This window comes from Camelina sativa, chromosome 3 (genome assembly GCF_000633955.1).
Source record: "Camelina sativa cultivar DH55 chromosome 3, Cs, whole genome shotgun sequence".
In the NCBI taxonomy this organism is placed as follows: Eukaryota; Viridiplantae; Streptophyta; class Magnoliopsida; order Brassicales; family Brassicaceae; genus Camelina; species Camelina sativa.
In genome coordinates, this window is record NC_025687.1 from 7,136,888 (window position 1) to 7,152,109 (window position 15,222).

Below are 15,222 nucleotides of genomic sequence, written 5' to 3' on the forward strand. Positions count from 1 at the left end.
AAGAGCATAATCCTTAAAATTAGTAGTTTTTGTTTTCGCTAAAAACCCATTATCAGTTTATAACAAATAAAAATCATTCTATGGCGATAATTTCTGTTATCAGTTGTTTTTTTTTTAATTTTATAATGCAACTGTTTAAAATAGATTGAAAGATAAGTTGATTAAAATTGTTTTTAAAACAAGAGAACCAACATAAAATTTGTTGATTTTTCTTGTGATGTGCAGATCCCAAGTTACTACTTCATTATCTCTCATAAACAGTTTTTTTTTGGATCGTTTGTAATTTGTGTAAATGTAGGTTGATGACACAAATTCTAGTTAACTGATTTTTCTTTGACCATTTTTTAAAAAATTGTGAAGTGACAGAATAAAATAATAACAACAATCAATAAAATAGGAGCAAAAAATCTCAAAAGCGGGGTCCACAATTAAGTGGGACCCATGACCTTGTTTATTCTTCCATCTTATCTCAAAAAAAAAGGAAACGCATTGTTCCGAACCTAAACTCCGTACCACACCAAAGGGTGATTCATCTTACACGTGTCACTCGATAGTAGGTTTAGAACCAGGCTCGGTTCACGGCCACTTTGCACATTTCTATACTTCTCTCTCTCTCTCTCTCCTTCTTCTTCCTCACCGTCTCGTCAAATTCAACAACAACAACAAAAAGAAAGGTTTGATCAGAGAGAGATCAATCACTGTTAAACCCCTCAGCTTAAAAAATTCCTCAGAACAAATAATCTGCGATCGATCGGCCATGATGATGATAAGGTACGTATCGGCTTATCCGATCAACTACTCTTTCCTGGTGAACAGTTTGCTTTATTCTGTTTCTTTTTTTTTTTTTACTCTCTTTCTAATATTTAAGCTAAGCTTGCTTTACTTGTATATTGATTATATGATCTAATTAGGTCTACTTTGGGTGTTCTGGGTTTTTTCGTTTGGAATTAAAACCCCTTCACTTCACATCACATACTGTTGATTCACACTTATCTCTTTTTTGTTTCCATTGAGTTTTCAATCATTTCATTGTATTTGAAGGAGTTTCTTTAGTTGTTTTTTATTTTTTTTATTTTGACGTGAGTGAGGGATTGTGATCGTGCTCTGTTTCAGTCTCTATAAGAAGGTTGATGTTTCTTGATTACATCATCATGGGAGGAGCTTGCTCAAGGAAGAGAGATCAACAAGTTGAAGATATTTTAAACAGAGGTGTCTCTGGCAAATATAGCAAGAGTTCTAGTTCCAAATGGTTAGCTACTTCCCTCTCTAGGTCTGGCTCCGATGTTAAACGTAATCATGGAGGATGTCCATCTCTTATGGACCTCTGTCTCCGCAAGATACAGGAGGTATATCTATATATTGTTTCCACTTACTTATCAGCCTTTTGTTATTTATTTTTTTGTATAAACGTGACCAAAATGTGTTGACTTTTTGTTGTTGCATTGCAGGACATAGATAGATATACCAAGTTCTCTGACCTACCGAGGGATATCAGTCAGCAGATTTTTGATGAATTGGTGTTTTCCNACACGTGTCACTCGATAGTAGGTTTAGAACCAGGCTCGGTTCACGGCCACTTTGCACATTTCTATACTTCTCTCTCTCTCTCTCTCCTTCTTCTTCCTCACCGTCTCGTCAAATTCAACAACAACAACAAAAAGAAAGGTTTGATCAGAGAGAGATCAATCACTGTTAAACCCCTCAGCTTAAAAAATTCCTCAGAACAAATAATCTGCGATCGATCGGCCATGATGATGATAAGGTACGTATCGGCTTATCCGATCAACTACTCTTTCCTGGTGAACAGTTTGCTTTATTCTGTTTCTTTTTTTTTTTTTACTCTCTTTCTAATATTTAAGCTAAGCTTGCTTTACTTGTATATTGATTATATGATCTAATTAGGTCTACTTTGGGTGTTCTGGGTTTTTTCGTTTGGAATTAAAACCCCTTCACTTCACATCACATACTGTTGATTCACACTTATCTCTTTTTTGTTTCCATTGAGTTTTCAATCATTTCATTGTATTTGAAGGAGTTTCTTTAGTTGTTTTTTATTTTTTTTATTTTGACGTGAGTGAGGGATTGTGATCGTGCTCTGTTTCAGTCTCTATAAGAAGGTTGATGTTTCTTGATTACATCATCATGGGAGGAGCTTGCTCAAGGAAGAGAGATCAACAAGTTGAAGATATTTTAAACAGAGGTGTTTCTGGCAAATATAGCAAGAGTTCTAGTTCCAAATGGTTAGCTACTTCCCTCTCTAGGTCTGGCTCCGATGTTAAACGTAATCATGGAGGATGTCCATCTCTTATGGACCTCTGTCTCCGCAAGATACAGGAGGTATATCTATATATTGTTTCCACTTACTTATCAGCCTTTTGTTATTTATTTTTTTGTATAAACGTGACCAAAATGTGTTGACTTTTTGTTGTTGCATTGCAGGACATAGATAGATATACCAAGTTCTCTGACCTACCGAGGGATATCAGTCAGCAGATTTTTGATGAATTGGTGTTTTCCCAGCGCTTAACTTTAAAGTCTCTTGAGGCATTTCGGGACTGTGCTATCCAGGTAAATTTCCTTTGTGCTTCTCTTGTTACAATTGTTCCCCTTCGTGTTTATTTGTATATAAACATTTGTCTGACTTCACAATTTTTGTGTAAGCAGGATCTTTACTTGGGAGAATACCCTGGAGTTAATGATGACTGGATGGATGTCATCTCCTCGCAAAGTACATCTTTGCTTTCTGTTGATTTTTCTGGGTCTGATATCACAGACTCTGCCCTGGTTTCTTTAAAAGGTTGCAACAACCTGGAATCCTTGAACTTTAATTTCTGTGATCAGATATCAAACCATGGGCTTGCGCATCTCAGCTGTAAGCTTTGCTCTTTTTCAGACGTTTCTATTTTATGTTGATGTTTCCTAAGCGTAGCTGCTACATTACAGTTAGACCTGATGTACTTACTTTCATTTGTTTGGTGGATTTTTTCCCTCTCGAATGATAACTGTTCACAAACAATTTCAGGCCTCTCAAATTTGACAAGCCTGAGCTTCAGAAGAAATGCTGCAATCACTGCACAAGGCATGCGTGCTTTTTCCAACTTGGTTAACATGAAGAAATTAGATCTTGAGAAGTGTCCCGGGATTCACGGTGGGCTCATTCACCTGCGAGGTACATAGCTTTACTGTTTTGTTGTGATAATTGTCAGTTTTCTGACATCTCTGTTATTGAGAGTTCTATATGATTTGTGCACACTGAAGCCATGTAAGTTATGATTTTCTACAATTTGAAGCCTACACAGATATGTGTATTGGGTGACAGTTGTCTTGGAATATGCCAATATCAATCCTGCATCCTATTTTTCCATCTGATTAAGCAATGTCCTTTCTTCATCCTATTTAGCGTCTCTGCAAAATTCTGTCTTTTCCAGGTTTAACCAAACTAGAGTCCTTGAACATAAAGTGGTGCAACTGCATAACGGATTCAGACATAGAGCCTCTCTCAGGTAGCAACAACATGCGTCAATCTCACATATTTTCTTAACTTTTCCCTGTAGAGATGTGCTAACTCCTTTTTGCTTCAGAACTTTCAAATCTTAGGAGCCTACAGATTTGCTGCAGTAAGATTACTGATTTTGGTATTAGCTACCTTGAAGGTAGGAGTTTTGATTATTATACTCTAGTTTTTCACCGTTTGTCTCACATCTTCTTGGTGTAGACGTAGCTCGATTCATTTCTCCCACTTGCTTGCTTCAGGGCTAAAAAAGCTTAATTTATTGAACTTGGAGGGGTGCCGTCATGTTACTGCTGCATGCTTGAATACACTCACAGGTTTGTATAGCCATCCTTATTGTTGTATTTAAGCTTTGTTGTATTTTCGAGGTACTTCAGCCAGTTAGATGTATGCTGAAATATTTTGGAGTTTTGCCATTTGAATTTATAGGAGTCAATTTTCTTTTGTTTATGTAGCTCTTAAAGAATTGATGTTTTTGAACTTCAATAGATGTAACTTTTCAGACAGTGGGTGTGAAAAGTTTTCAGGTGAGTGTTACCTGACTTCCTCGCAGTTAAAAAAACGTTTGTTTTACTTAGCGAAGAACTCTTCAGTATGGGATAACTTGTTTCACGCATCTTTGTAGAATTAACTAATTTGAAGATATTAAACTTGGGCATGAACAACATTACAAATTCATGCTTGGTCCACCTGAAAGGTTATCTCACTTTCTTACTATGTTCCATATCCACTATTTTTATTGGTTTCATCTCTCTTTACCATTTTTGTTGTCTGCTAAATTTCTAATCAAGATGGATTATCTTCTCAGGGTTGATAAAGTTGGAGAGCTTAAACTTGGATTCTTGCAGAATTGGTGATGAAGGACTGGTACATTTATCAGGTGATTGCTACTTCCGTTTTTGCTCTTATCACGGATTTTCCGGTATTCATATATAGTCATGTGGTGTTAGGTATGCTTGGGTTGAAATCTCTGGAGTTGTCCGATACCGAAGTAGGAAGCAATGGGCTTCGCCATCTCTCTGGTACAACATTTTTTTATTCCTTTGTCCTTTCCATTTTGTATCGTTTGTGTTCTTTGGCCTTATGCTCACTGCATTTATATTAATATATATAGGCCTGTCAAACCTAGAGAGCATAAACTTGTCATTCACTGTTGTAACCGATAGCGGTTTAAGGAAATTATCTGGTTTGACATCTCTTCGTACACTGAATCTGGATGCTCGTCATGTTACTGATGCTGGTCTTTCCGCACTCACAAGTAAGTCGTTCATAAAATCCATAAAATGTGACTGTCAACAAGTTATATTTGCGTTTGAATAATGTTGTTACAGGTTCTCCTAAGTGAAATCCAATTCCAACCCGTCTGTTTTTGTTCTAGGTTTGACAGGGTTGACTCACCTTGATCTCTTTGGTGCTCGTATCACAGATTCTGGAACAAATCACCTGCGGAGTAAGTCTAATATCATCTATTTCATCGTTTGAGATCTGCCTCTTATGCTTTTTTAATGGTTTTATTTTGATGTAGACCTGAAGAAACTGCAGTCACTTGAAATATGTGGCGGTGGATTAACCGATGCTGGTGTCAAGAACATAAAAGATCTTTCATCCCTCACTCTCCTCAATCTATCACAAAACTCCAATCTCACAGACAAAACACTGGAGTTTATTTCTGGTAAGGATACAGCTCTTGATTTGATCAGACAAATCATATGCTGCACCTGAAATTTAAACCATGATCTCATGGACCCGCAGGATTGACTGGATTGGTCTCTCTAAACGTCTCAAACTCTCGAGTATCGACCTCAGGACTACGTCACCTGAAGCCATTGAAGAACCTGAGATCTCTGACCTTGGAGTCCTGCAAACTCTCTGCTAACGACATCAGGAAGCTTCAGGCGACTGATCTGCCACACCTAGTCAACTTCCGTCCTGAATAAAATTATTTGTCAAAAGGACAAAGTCACGAACTCTGTAAATAGGATCGATCTCTTGTGGTCTCAGAAAAAGGCCACCGGTCTTACATATATCGTCTAAAGCTATGCTCTTCTTCGGGATTATTTGCTGAAGAAACTGTAAATAATGCTTCTTTCCAAGCTATGTTTGGACCTTTGATGGCTCTTCTAATGTGATCGGCGTCTGGGATCTGTTTGGTTTGTGTATCCACTGAAGTGAACAAACAAATGTCATTAAGAAACAGATCACTGATTGTAAATATTTATGTAAATTCGATATATCGTATGTATTATATAAATGAAAATCTTTTCTGGCACAAGAAAATCTAAAGGTAACAAAATGTAAAAAAACTCGGAAACGGAAAGAGAGAGAGAGAAACAACAGCAGTTACTTTGTTCATCCAACTTTACTACTGCTGAATTACTGTGAAAATATGTTACATCTAAACATGTTAGAATCGCTGGGTCATAAACCTTTCTACCAAAAATATAAAAAGAAAACGAAAGTCTTTAAAAAAAGAAGAAATCAGGGAGGCAGGTGACTCTCCAAATCAGATCAGATTATCTCTGTGGCTGATCAGAGGCAGGGGCTCCAGCGGAAGATGCAGTCACTGCGCCGCTAGCTGACCCGTTCTCAGCTGGTGGAGCGACTCCCCATTTACCTTCGGACTCAAGCGGGTCGAATATGTGAACTCCTCCGTCTGAGAGACCAACCGCAAACATGTTTGGTTCTTGCGGATGTGCTGCAATCACTAGTGGATGTACGTTGGAATTGCTGCGCAAATGAATAAAAGAAGAGATTTATGAGCTGAAACTTCTTTCCGAAACTTAAAAGATTGCTTTTGAAGGAATGATTGCTGTTGAAAATTTCAAGATTCTTCTCCTCTGTTTACCTGAGACTAGCTGGTAGATACGCAGAAGGGTTGATACGACAACGCAATCTTAGATTTGCAGAGCTAAATACACAAACTGTTGCATCCATAAAACTCGCGTAGACCAATTGGCTATCGCATGAGAAAGTGGCATGAGTGATCGGAGCTAATGATTCTCGCACAGCCCACTGAAACAAAGCAATCATTTATCATTTTTCAAAAAAACAAAAACAAAAAACGAAGATCTTAGGGAGAAAGAGAGAGAGAGGACTGTATAACTAAAATACCTGTTTCATGCATTCGAGCTTGGTAGTTTCGTAAATGGCGAGCTGTGTCTCGTGCACAACGAGGAAGTGAGCTTGATCTTGATGGAACTGAACACGAGTATCTGACAGTGCAGTGCTTGGTCTTCCCTGCGGAAGAGGAAGAACCTTGCTTCTCTGCTTCTCCCATCCATCTGTGTTCCAAACACATAGCTGCAACAAAAACGAAAACGTTTCAAGACCATTGATCTTGTATTCATTTGACTCCCAAAAAGCAAAACAAGATGGTTAAAGGCGGGAACCTGAGCATCTGCTCCAGAAGAAACCAACACATTTAATACGTTGGAGAAGGCAAGACCAGTTATTCTCTTTGAATGACCTTTAAGCTTACTCTTCACCTGCGCAAGCAAACAAGGAACATGTTGACCATCATATCAACAAACAAAAAACTGCTTCTTCTATTCCACATTCTTCATTTAAGGATTTTGAATCATTACCTCATCAACACGGACGTTATAAATCTGAATCGTACTATCATCCATTCCAATAGCGATGATATTGTTGTCTTGAGGATGGAAAGCAAGAAAAGTTGCAGCAGGCGGTGGTGGCATGAAAGTAGCCATTGTCTGCAAATTATTAGCCAAGAACAGTCAATCAAAATGCATACACAAATAATCAAATCGTAAACATCTGTGTGCCCCCATTACCTTAAACGTCATCATGTTAAATAAGGAGATCTTTCCTCCGGAGGCTGACATTACATATGAATCATTCTTGGATAAAGCAAAACAAGGTACAGCTTCCTCGGGATTGGTTTCAGCAACGTCGTTAGTCATTAGGATCCCACTTGCTGGTTGCCATTGCTGAGGCGGTAAAGAAGCTGTCGCCTATACGGACAATTGAGAGATGTAGAGGTCAGTGACACTAATTATTATTTGTCCAAGAAAGAGATAGAGTCAATGTCACCTTTCCAGTTGCGTTGCGTTCATTCCGCTGCCATTTCCATAGAAGATGAATAGCGTTTGATGCCAAAGCCAAGATAGCGTTTCCCGAATTCGTGAAAATTAATCTTGATATCTGCAAAATGACAGAAAAAAAAACATCCGTAAATATATATATATATAGCCTAATGGCTCATAAAATGTATATATGTATACCTTGGCGACTCTCAGATTCTCAGGGAGTCTCAGTGACCTGCATTGAGAAGGCTCGCTGACTTCAGTAAGCTTCCATATCTTAGACTTATCATTTGATTCTTCTGTAATCACTGGCTTCACATCCACCATATTCCGCGAATCGCCATTCTATAAAAAGCAAGTGATGATGAATGATGGAAAGATAAGAAGAGAATGGTTAAGGAAAGAACAAAAAAATGATACTTCTTACCATTCCTTGGATGGAAACTACATTGGCTGATCGATCTGCGTGTCCAGCACTCGTTGCAGCAGCTGCAGCTGCTGCTGCGATGCTGTTTATTGCAGGCTGCAAATGTAGAAATTAAGTGTTGATAAAATCTTTCAATTGGGCGCCAAGTTATTTAAAGCTTATCTTAGATTTAAAGTACCTTGGAGGATTCAGATGAAATGTTCTCAAAAGTGTGCAATAGCCTTAGACCATCTGAGTTTGCCATAACCTTGATCACATTCTCGTTAGCAGACACAGCCAGGAGAGAGCCTTCCTTGTTAAACCGGATACGCGGGCTTGCCTAGTTTAACATAAAGAATCACAATTAAAGAAGAGACTCCAAAAAGATATCTTCAGACTTTTCAAATTAGGGTTTTTTCTATCCTCGTACCTGGAGGCCTCCATCGCCATCAATGGCAGTTAAAAGCTGTACAGTGTCCATATCCCAGAACTTAATGGAGTAATCATCACCAGCAGCTAGATAACGGTTTTTAGTTGTATCAAACTGCACAACACCGAGAGAACGCTTGTGGAACCCTTGATAAGTTCTTTTGACAGCTCCTTCGCTTTCATTCCACTCAACAATGAAAGACTCTCCATCTTTACTCGTCCCACAAGAGAATAGCCTAGTTCCATCGGCACTATAAGCCATTGTAGTACACCAGCGACCAGGTGCGTCATAGTCAACTCGAGAACCCATGTTATCATACAACCATGCCTTAATTTTCCCATCGAGAGCTGTCGAAAATATGAACTAGAAGACAAGAAGAAACAACAAATCAGAAAACTAAAGCATGTACTGGAAGGCAAGGAGATCAATGGATAGCTAAGCTTACCTGAATGTTTTCCTTGTAGTGAGGACAAACAGAATAAACAGGAGCTTCATGGCCTTCAAAGGTATGCCTTTTGACACCTGTTGCAGCGTCCCAGACCTTTATGGTTTTGTCATCACCGCAGGTTATTACACATAATTGCTTGTTTGGAGTCGAGAAGGAAATATCATTCACACCACCAACATGAGCATCAATCTGAAATAATCACAATATTACAAGACAAATCCCAGGAGGAAAAAAAATGTTAAAAAGAGAGGCTTGTGAATGTTCTGAGACCTCAAGGTGTTGCCTCATGTCTTCGCCTCCGTGATAAGAGTATAGTTGTACAATATGTCTAGAGTAAGCAACTCCTGCAATTGAGAACGTTGGGCTGACTTATAAAGTTGCAATCATGAGCAGATTTGAATTTAAAGGTGAGTTCTTTACCAAACAAGGAACCGTCAGGGCTCCATATCACGCGGTTGACAGAAACGACAGGTTCTTTCACCAGAGCAGCCTGAAGACACAAATACTTAGTCATTGCAGATTCATATAACATAAACCAGTACTGATGTTTTGTTGTTGCTATGCATAGGCACCTGTAAGGGCATTGAACATTTACTCAAGTCCCAAACTTTGAAGGTCTTCTGTACTAATCTTTCCCGAGAACCAACTTCCCACAGCCCAATATCTCCTACATTTGTACCAACTGGTACAACAACGCAATCAAGTTAGAAGGTCGTTGATGATTATAAGTAATTACATGAAACACACATACACAGAGCAAGAAACAGACCTAGAAGTAGAGTCTGTTTGATTGGATGAAAGTCCATGCTCATGGGAGATGAGCCCTGAGACAAAGTTCGTGCGACTGTTTTAGGCAAGTCATCAGGTGCTTTGAAAGCTGCTGAAGTATGACCATGGCCCTGCCCTGGAAATGACATCGGTAACATGTTCACACCTAAATTCACCTCATCAGTGATTCCCATAGGCCTTGTTCTTTTTGAGACATGTTCAGAATCCGCTGATGGGTAGTCTAAAGCAGCATTAGTTGGAGGAGTTCTCGGGTGCTTCAATGCCGCTATACCAAAATAAGAAAGGAGTTCCATTGTAAGCACATTGCAGAGATCACACAAAGTTTGTCTGAAGTAACACGCATTTGATAAGCAAATAGTACCTGGGATCGATGGACCACCAAGGGCAATGGCTCCTGCGGAGACAGCTGGATGTGGGACAGAGGATGGACTAGACATCCAACCAGCAAGAGGCGTTGGAACGGGTGAGGCCGTTGGTTGAAATGGCTGGAGACAAAAGAGACAATCAAACACTTGGCCTCATGAAACAATAAAATATAAAATGACAGATATATTAAATTACCCCGTGTGCGCCTAAAGGAGGAAATCCTCCAGCTTTTGGTATTCCACCAAGCAGTGGATTGTTCACAGGGGATGGAGCCCGTGCGCCATTTGGAGGGCCACAAGAGTGATCCACAAAAAGTGTCTTTATATCTGGATTTGGCCTTGGATTTTTACAAAGCTGATGTTGCCAATTCAAGCTGCAAGTTATGCAGTAACAAAAGATGGAATGAGTTCATAATATGCCAAACAAATTGAAGTGAATGAGACAAAATGATTAAGAGATAAAGCAAATATAAACCTCTGGTTGATCAAAGTCCTCAGCCTTGAGTTTCTAAGAGTAGGAAACTGCAATTTATCACGGAACAACGGGTTCGCCTCAATCAGCTTCTTGAGTTCCACCAACATGATAGCTCTTGCAGACTTGGTGTCCCCATACTTGGACAACTGTTCATTCTCCCTAAAAGTTCATCAAGCTTAAAACACTTAATCCTCTGCATATCGTTCTTTTGAATAAAAAGAAAAGCTTTAGACAACATTAAACCAATATGACTTTACCGGAAGTTCTCCAATGTCAAGAGCTGCGTAATTTCCTTGAAAAGCTCCTCATTAAAAGTTGAAAACACTTTTAAATCCTTCACTAGTATGTCCACAGCCTTGGGACGATCATGCCTAGCAAAACAAAAAGTCACCAGGTGAATCACACAAATCAAAACTCTTTTTTTTTTTGCTATTTCACTGAAAGAAAAAAACAAATCACAAACCATCATGACTTACTTATCCAAAGCCTCGAGATACTTCTGCTTTCTTATCTCAAAGAATATCTTCATAGAGTATCTGTTATCATCAACTTTTGTGAAACCAGAGAGATACTTCTCAACCTCATCCCAGTTTCCATTGTGCACCTCATCCTCAAAATACTTCATATTGAAGAAAAAACCAGATTCTTGTTCAAGCCTACAAACATGAGAAAAGCAAATGCATTATTAACCAACCAACACAAGAAGCAGTTCATTTGGTAACCACCAAAAACTCCTGGAATAGATCGAAAGGAGGAGGGCGAGTGAAATCTAGAGAGTAAGAAGAATACTTACTTGTGAACAGTCTCTTTAAACTTCTCTTCATCAAGAAACTGTAAGATCAAGAAGACGAGCTCTCTACTAAGAGAAGACATGTTTTATATCTCACTTCCTAAAAGACTTTTTCCAACTCAGATGCACAACACACACCTAAACTATCACCAGATCTGCAAAATTAAAATAATGGCCGGAAATGAGCTTAAATCTGGATTATGGTAATTAGATAAAACAACAACATGAACACCAAAAATTATCCACAAACTTGGCATCTCTCTCTGCAGATAACGGAAAAAAATCAGGAAATTTTAGGTCTTCCTGGAATTGGAAGATGCAATTAAATAGCTTTTTAAAAAAAAGAGAATCTTTTTTCACTACATGAAAAAAAAAAACAAAACAAAAGCAAAATAATTATCAGAAAGGAGAGAAGCAAAAAAAAAAGGCAAAACCCAGAAAGAAAAAAAAAAATAGGACAAAAGGATTAAAAAAATAAAAACTCGAAACAGCTAGATTCCATTTACAGAACCGAACAGAGGCAAAAGGTGTGAGAAAGAAACAAGCGTGAAGCTTTACTTACCATGAAAGAAGAAAGAGAGATCTATGAAGAAGAAGAAGAAGAAGACGACGACGACCAGAGCATAGAGATGATGGATTGATTTTTTTGACTCTAGGGAAAAAAAAAAAGCAAACTTGGAAGAAATAAAAATGAAAGCTTTCTTTCTTCTTCTTTCTCTCTCTCTATATCTCTCTATCTAGAGGAAAAGGATTTTCTCTCTCTTAAAGAGATATATATATATATACGGACATTAAAACTTGCAGAAATGGAGATTTTAATAAGAGAAGGTGACAGATAATTGGATGCTGATAAGCAGGTTGATCTATCACTCTAGAAAAAGCTAACTCCGATAAGCACTAGCGATAAGTAGTACTGCTTATCAATACGTCTAGATCGGCTACATTTCTCGACGTTATCGGCTCGGAATATTAGTTGCCAGCTGTACTCCACGGAGATACAATCCTCTACGTCGCGGTGTGTAGTTACACGTATCTTGGAAACCGTCGATTTCGTGAGATGGCGCAGAAGACAGAGATCTAACGGCGAGAGTTTCATTCAATGTGTCAGACTTGTCTGTTGATCCCTCGTGGCACGACAAAGCCTTTATTTTATATTTAATTAATTAAAATATTTTTTGAGTCGTTTACCCTCGAGTTTGGCTGATAATTACGGATATGACATTTTTTTAGAGAGTCCAATTGCTCTTGAGATGCGGTTTAGTCGTCACGTGATAGGGAGAGAAATGTTCAACTCGTGTAAAGAAAGAAAGATGCTACGTCTCTCTTCTCGCCGGTATACTCACTCATGATAGGCTCGGTTTATCGCGATTTTAAGTTACTACACACGCGAGACGATATGACTACTGTATAAGAAAAAAGACTAAATTAAACATTTTTTTTTTTTTGGGTTGGTAACTCCAATATATTGCTGAAGAATTATTCTTTTTAACTTTTTTGGGTTGTCCACATTTGTAAAAAAAAAAAATGTAAATCCACTTGCATTGACTGTTGACTATTATTAATATGTCAAACTTAAATTACACAGATTTTTATAAAAAGGTGAATCCTAAACTTTTTTAAGTTAGATCACCACCACCACCACCGTATGAAGAAAGTTTGTTTAGATAGCTCTACTTAGCTAGGAGCAGGTAGATTGGAATGAGCTGGATTCTTTGGTTTTGTTTAATGGCGAGGAAGTACATAACTACAAGTTAGAGAGCTTCAAAAAGTGAATAACATTAATTTTTAAAACAAAACTGAAAGTGCTCAATTTATAAATTGTTAAACTAGAGGTGAAGGTATCGATGCAGGATGGGGCAATAAATGAGGGACTGGTGTGTGTGTATATATAGAGTCGCACGTTTTGAGTATTTGACATCTATCCCGTCCAAACACCAAACACTGTCGTCTCACCATCACCACACGTAACGTGATAAATAGTACTATATATATAATGAATATGTGTAGTTGTGAATTAAGTAGCACGTAAGTATGTTATTTTAATTTATTTTAGCGTGTGTATATCTATTTTTAGCTTTTCTTATTTTATTTATACAGTAGTTGTCCACTACGTCGACTAGTCTACTACTAACAATCACGAATCGCGAGGACCATTTCAATCTTTTTTTCTTAAAACGATATATAGTACTTACTGTTAACATAATAAATCGAATTTCTTTAGGTCAAAACTTTATTATATAACAATATTTACTCAAAATTACTATATATATAAAACAACTCTATTTTTATCTTTATTTTTTTATATTAACTATTACTATATTATAGAGTTACTCTATTTTATAGAAAAAATAGAAATATACATTGGAGATGGTCTTAAAACAAACATGTCATAATTCTATACATAAAAATGAAGCATTTAAGATTAACGAAACTGTTTAAGATTAACGAAACGGTTTTTTATTTTTTTTTAAGTTACAAATACGTGTTAAAAACATTACATGTTATGTAAAATAGAAAATTGTTATGAAAGACACAACATATGTATATATATTTTTTGTCAAACTAAAGACACAACAGATTATAAACTAAATGTCTCTATGTAAATTTTGACTACGGTGTGCTATTCAATAGAAGAAAAAAAAATAGAGGACATGAGAAGGATTATTCCCAGACTTCCAGTAACATGCATAAGTTGGAAGTTTTCTTTAGTAAACAAAAAAAGTGTTTGAGATAAAAAAAAATAAATAAATAAAAAAATAGGTTGAAAATAATATAAAAGAAATCTTTACCATTTTAACTCATCAGTCGTAGCTGTAGTCTAATGATTTAAGTTAAAGTGCGTCATATATATAGGTCGAAGTTATTAGGATCCAAATCCCACCATCTACATGCACTATCTTATATTTGATCTAATCAAATTGATCATTGTAAGCTTTGAAATAGCAAATTTTACAAGTTCCGGAGATTAGCGTATGTGTTTTGAATCCATGTAGCTGGGTTACTCAAAAAAAAGGAAACAAAATTCTCAAAGAAATAGTATTTATCTTAATCCGAAGGGAAAACAAAATACAATAATGAGTAATTTTATTGAAAAACTTATTAGACAAAAGAATAGTACTAGTAGAGAATAATTAATTAGAGAGAGTTGAGGGGATGGGTGGTTGCATCTTTTCTGTTTTTTTTCTTCTTCTTTTTTCACTAATAATAAAAAAAAAGGCTCTCCGGCCAAAAGCAAAGCACCGTGGGGTCACATAAGGCGTATCCGTCCAAAAGTCTCACTCTCACGAGATCAGTGACGCTTTGATGAACCTCAGCCCTAACTCAACTTCCCTCTATTTGTTTTCCACATTTAATGTTATTTAATCAATCATTCACGATGTTACTCTCGTTCTCGTACACATCTCTATACCGGTGGTAACCGTGCGTTAATACACATACAATCCCCAATTAAATCATAAATCCAACTACAGGGTTCTCTCTATTCATTTGTCCACATAGATTTTCTCTTCAATATTTTCAGTTTGGCAACAGATTGGTTTTAATTAGTATTCAACTAGATATTGTCCAAGTATATGTATGTTCAGTCAAATCCCTGCTAGCAGAGAGGATTTTATGGACTACACATACATAGTCATTAGTGGAGTAATAATAATAAATAGATATAGGGGATGAGGTGTTAGGGATTGGTCACTTTCCACTAATATATGTGACTATGTGTCCCCTTTTCTTACACGTTCACATACAAAGTTTAAAATCATCGCTTTGCCATCTTCCGTTTTCTCATATATATCCCGGGTTATTTTGGCGATATCGATATATCAACTGTATTGCGACTTATACGAGGCAATGGCATTATACCACCAATATTTGGTTTGTCAAATACTATAACGTACACAAACACACATAATAGAAAAAGGTGTATTCTATGGTCAAAGATGAAAATGGATAGAATCTACAAATTA

At 37.2% G+C, this 15,222-nt stretch overlaps 2 protein-coding genes across 4 annotated transcripts; one reads left to right on the top strand and one right to left on the bottom strand.

Moving 5' to 3' along the window:
- LOC104774438 (F-box/LRR-repeat protein 14) lies at positions 619-5,670 on the top strand. Of its 3 annotated transcripts, XM_019243472.1 has the most exons (17): positions 619-771; positions 1,114-1,346; positions 1,449-1,517; positions 2,509-2,568; positions 2,665-2,872; positions 3,023-3,169; positions 3,429-3,503; positions 3,582-3,653; positions 3,754-3,828; positions 3,967-4,038; positions 4,137-4,208; positions 4,320-4,391; positions 4,462-4,533; positions 4,626-4,769; positions 4,890-4,961; positions 5,037-5,183; positions 5,264-5,670. In XM_019243472.1, exons 2-17 carry the CDS (start codon positions 1,131-1,133, stop codon positions 5,446-5,448), a joined length of 1,758 nt encoding a protein of 585 aa, XP_019099017.1. In that variant the 5' UTR covers positions 619-771; positions 1,114-1,130; the 3' UTR covers positions 5,449-5,670. The 3 variants fall into 3 exon arrangements, with proteins under 3 accessions (XP_019099017.1, XP_010497346.1, XP_010497352.1); XM_010499044.2 differs by lacking the exons at positions 619-771; positions 1,114-1,346; positions 1,449-1,517 and adding exons at positions 1,611-1,762; positions 2,105-2,337 and having other exon boundaries at positions 2,440-2,568; XM_010499050.2 differs by lacking the exons at positions 619-771; positions 1,114-1,346; positions 1,449-1,517; positions 3,967-4,038 and adding exons at positions 1,611-1,762; positions 2,105-2,337 and having other exon boundaries at positions 2,440-2,568.
- Positions 5,791-12,014, bottom strand: LOC104774456 (protein TOPLESS). Its single transcript, XM_010499060.2, has 23 exons — positions 11,823-12,014; positions 11,264-11,415; positions 10,947-11,126; positions 10,728-10,841; positions 10,471-10,629; positions 10,192-10,369; positions 9,992-10,115; positions 9,611-9,895; positions 9,414-9,523; positions 9,262-9,331; positions 9,112-9,185; positions 8,839-9,030; positions 8,394-8,756; positions 8,163-8,303; positions 7,985-8,080; positions 7,756-7,902; positions 7,565-7,675; positions 7,306-7,485; positions 7,096-7,224; positions 6,901-6,996; positions 6,623-6,811; positions 6,357-6,523; positions 5,791-6,238 (listed from the first exon to the last, which is right to left on the bottom strand). The coding sequence occupies exons 2-23, from the start codon at positions 11,341-11,343 to the stop codon at positions 6,025-6,027; spliced, it is 3,399 nt and encodes a 1,132-aa protein (XP_010497362.1). The 5' UTR covers positions 11,344-11,415; positions 11,823-12,014; the 3' UTR covers positions 5,791-6,024.

Excerpts from the sequence above, each read along its gene's own strand:
- LOC104774438 (XM_019243472.1), top strand. The coding sequence starts at position 1,131 with ATGTTTCTTGATTACATCATCATGGGAGGAGCTTGCTCAAGGAAGAGA. Across the intron at positions 1,347-1,448 it reads GTCTCCGCAAGATACAGGAG|GACATAGATAGATATACCAA; the intron begins GTATATCTATAT and ends GTTGCATTGCAG. Across the intron at positions 4,962-5,036 it reads TGGAACAAATCACCTGCGGA|ACCTGAAGAAACTGCAGTCA; the intron begins GTAAGTCTAATA and ends ATTTTGATGTAG.
- LOC104774456 (XM_010499060.2), bottom strand. The coding sequence starts at position 11,343 with ATGTCTTCTCTTAGTAGAGAGCTCGTCTTCTTGATCTTACAGTTTCTT. Across the intron at positions 9,186-9,261 it reads CCCTGACGGTTCCTTGTTTG|GAGTTGCTTACTCTAGACAT; the intron begins GTAAAGAACTCA and ends TCTCAATTGCAG. Across the intron at positions 7,676-7,755 it reads AGAATCTGAGAGTCGCCAAG|ATATCAAGATTAATTTTCAC; the intron begins GTATACATATAT and ends GTCATTTTGCAG.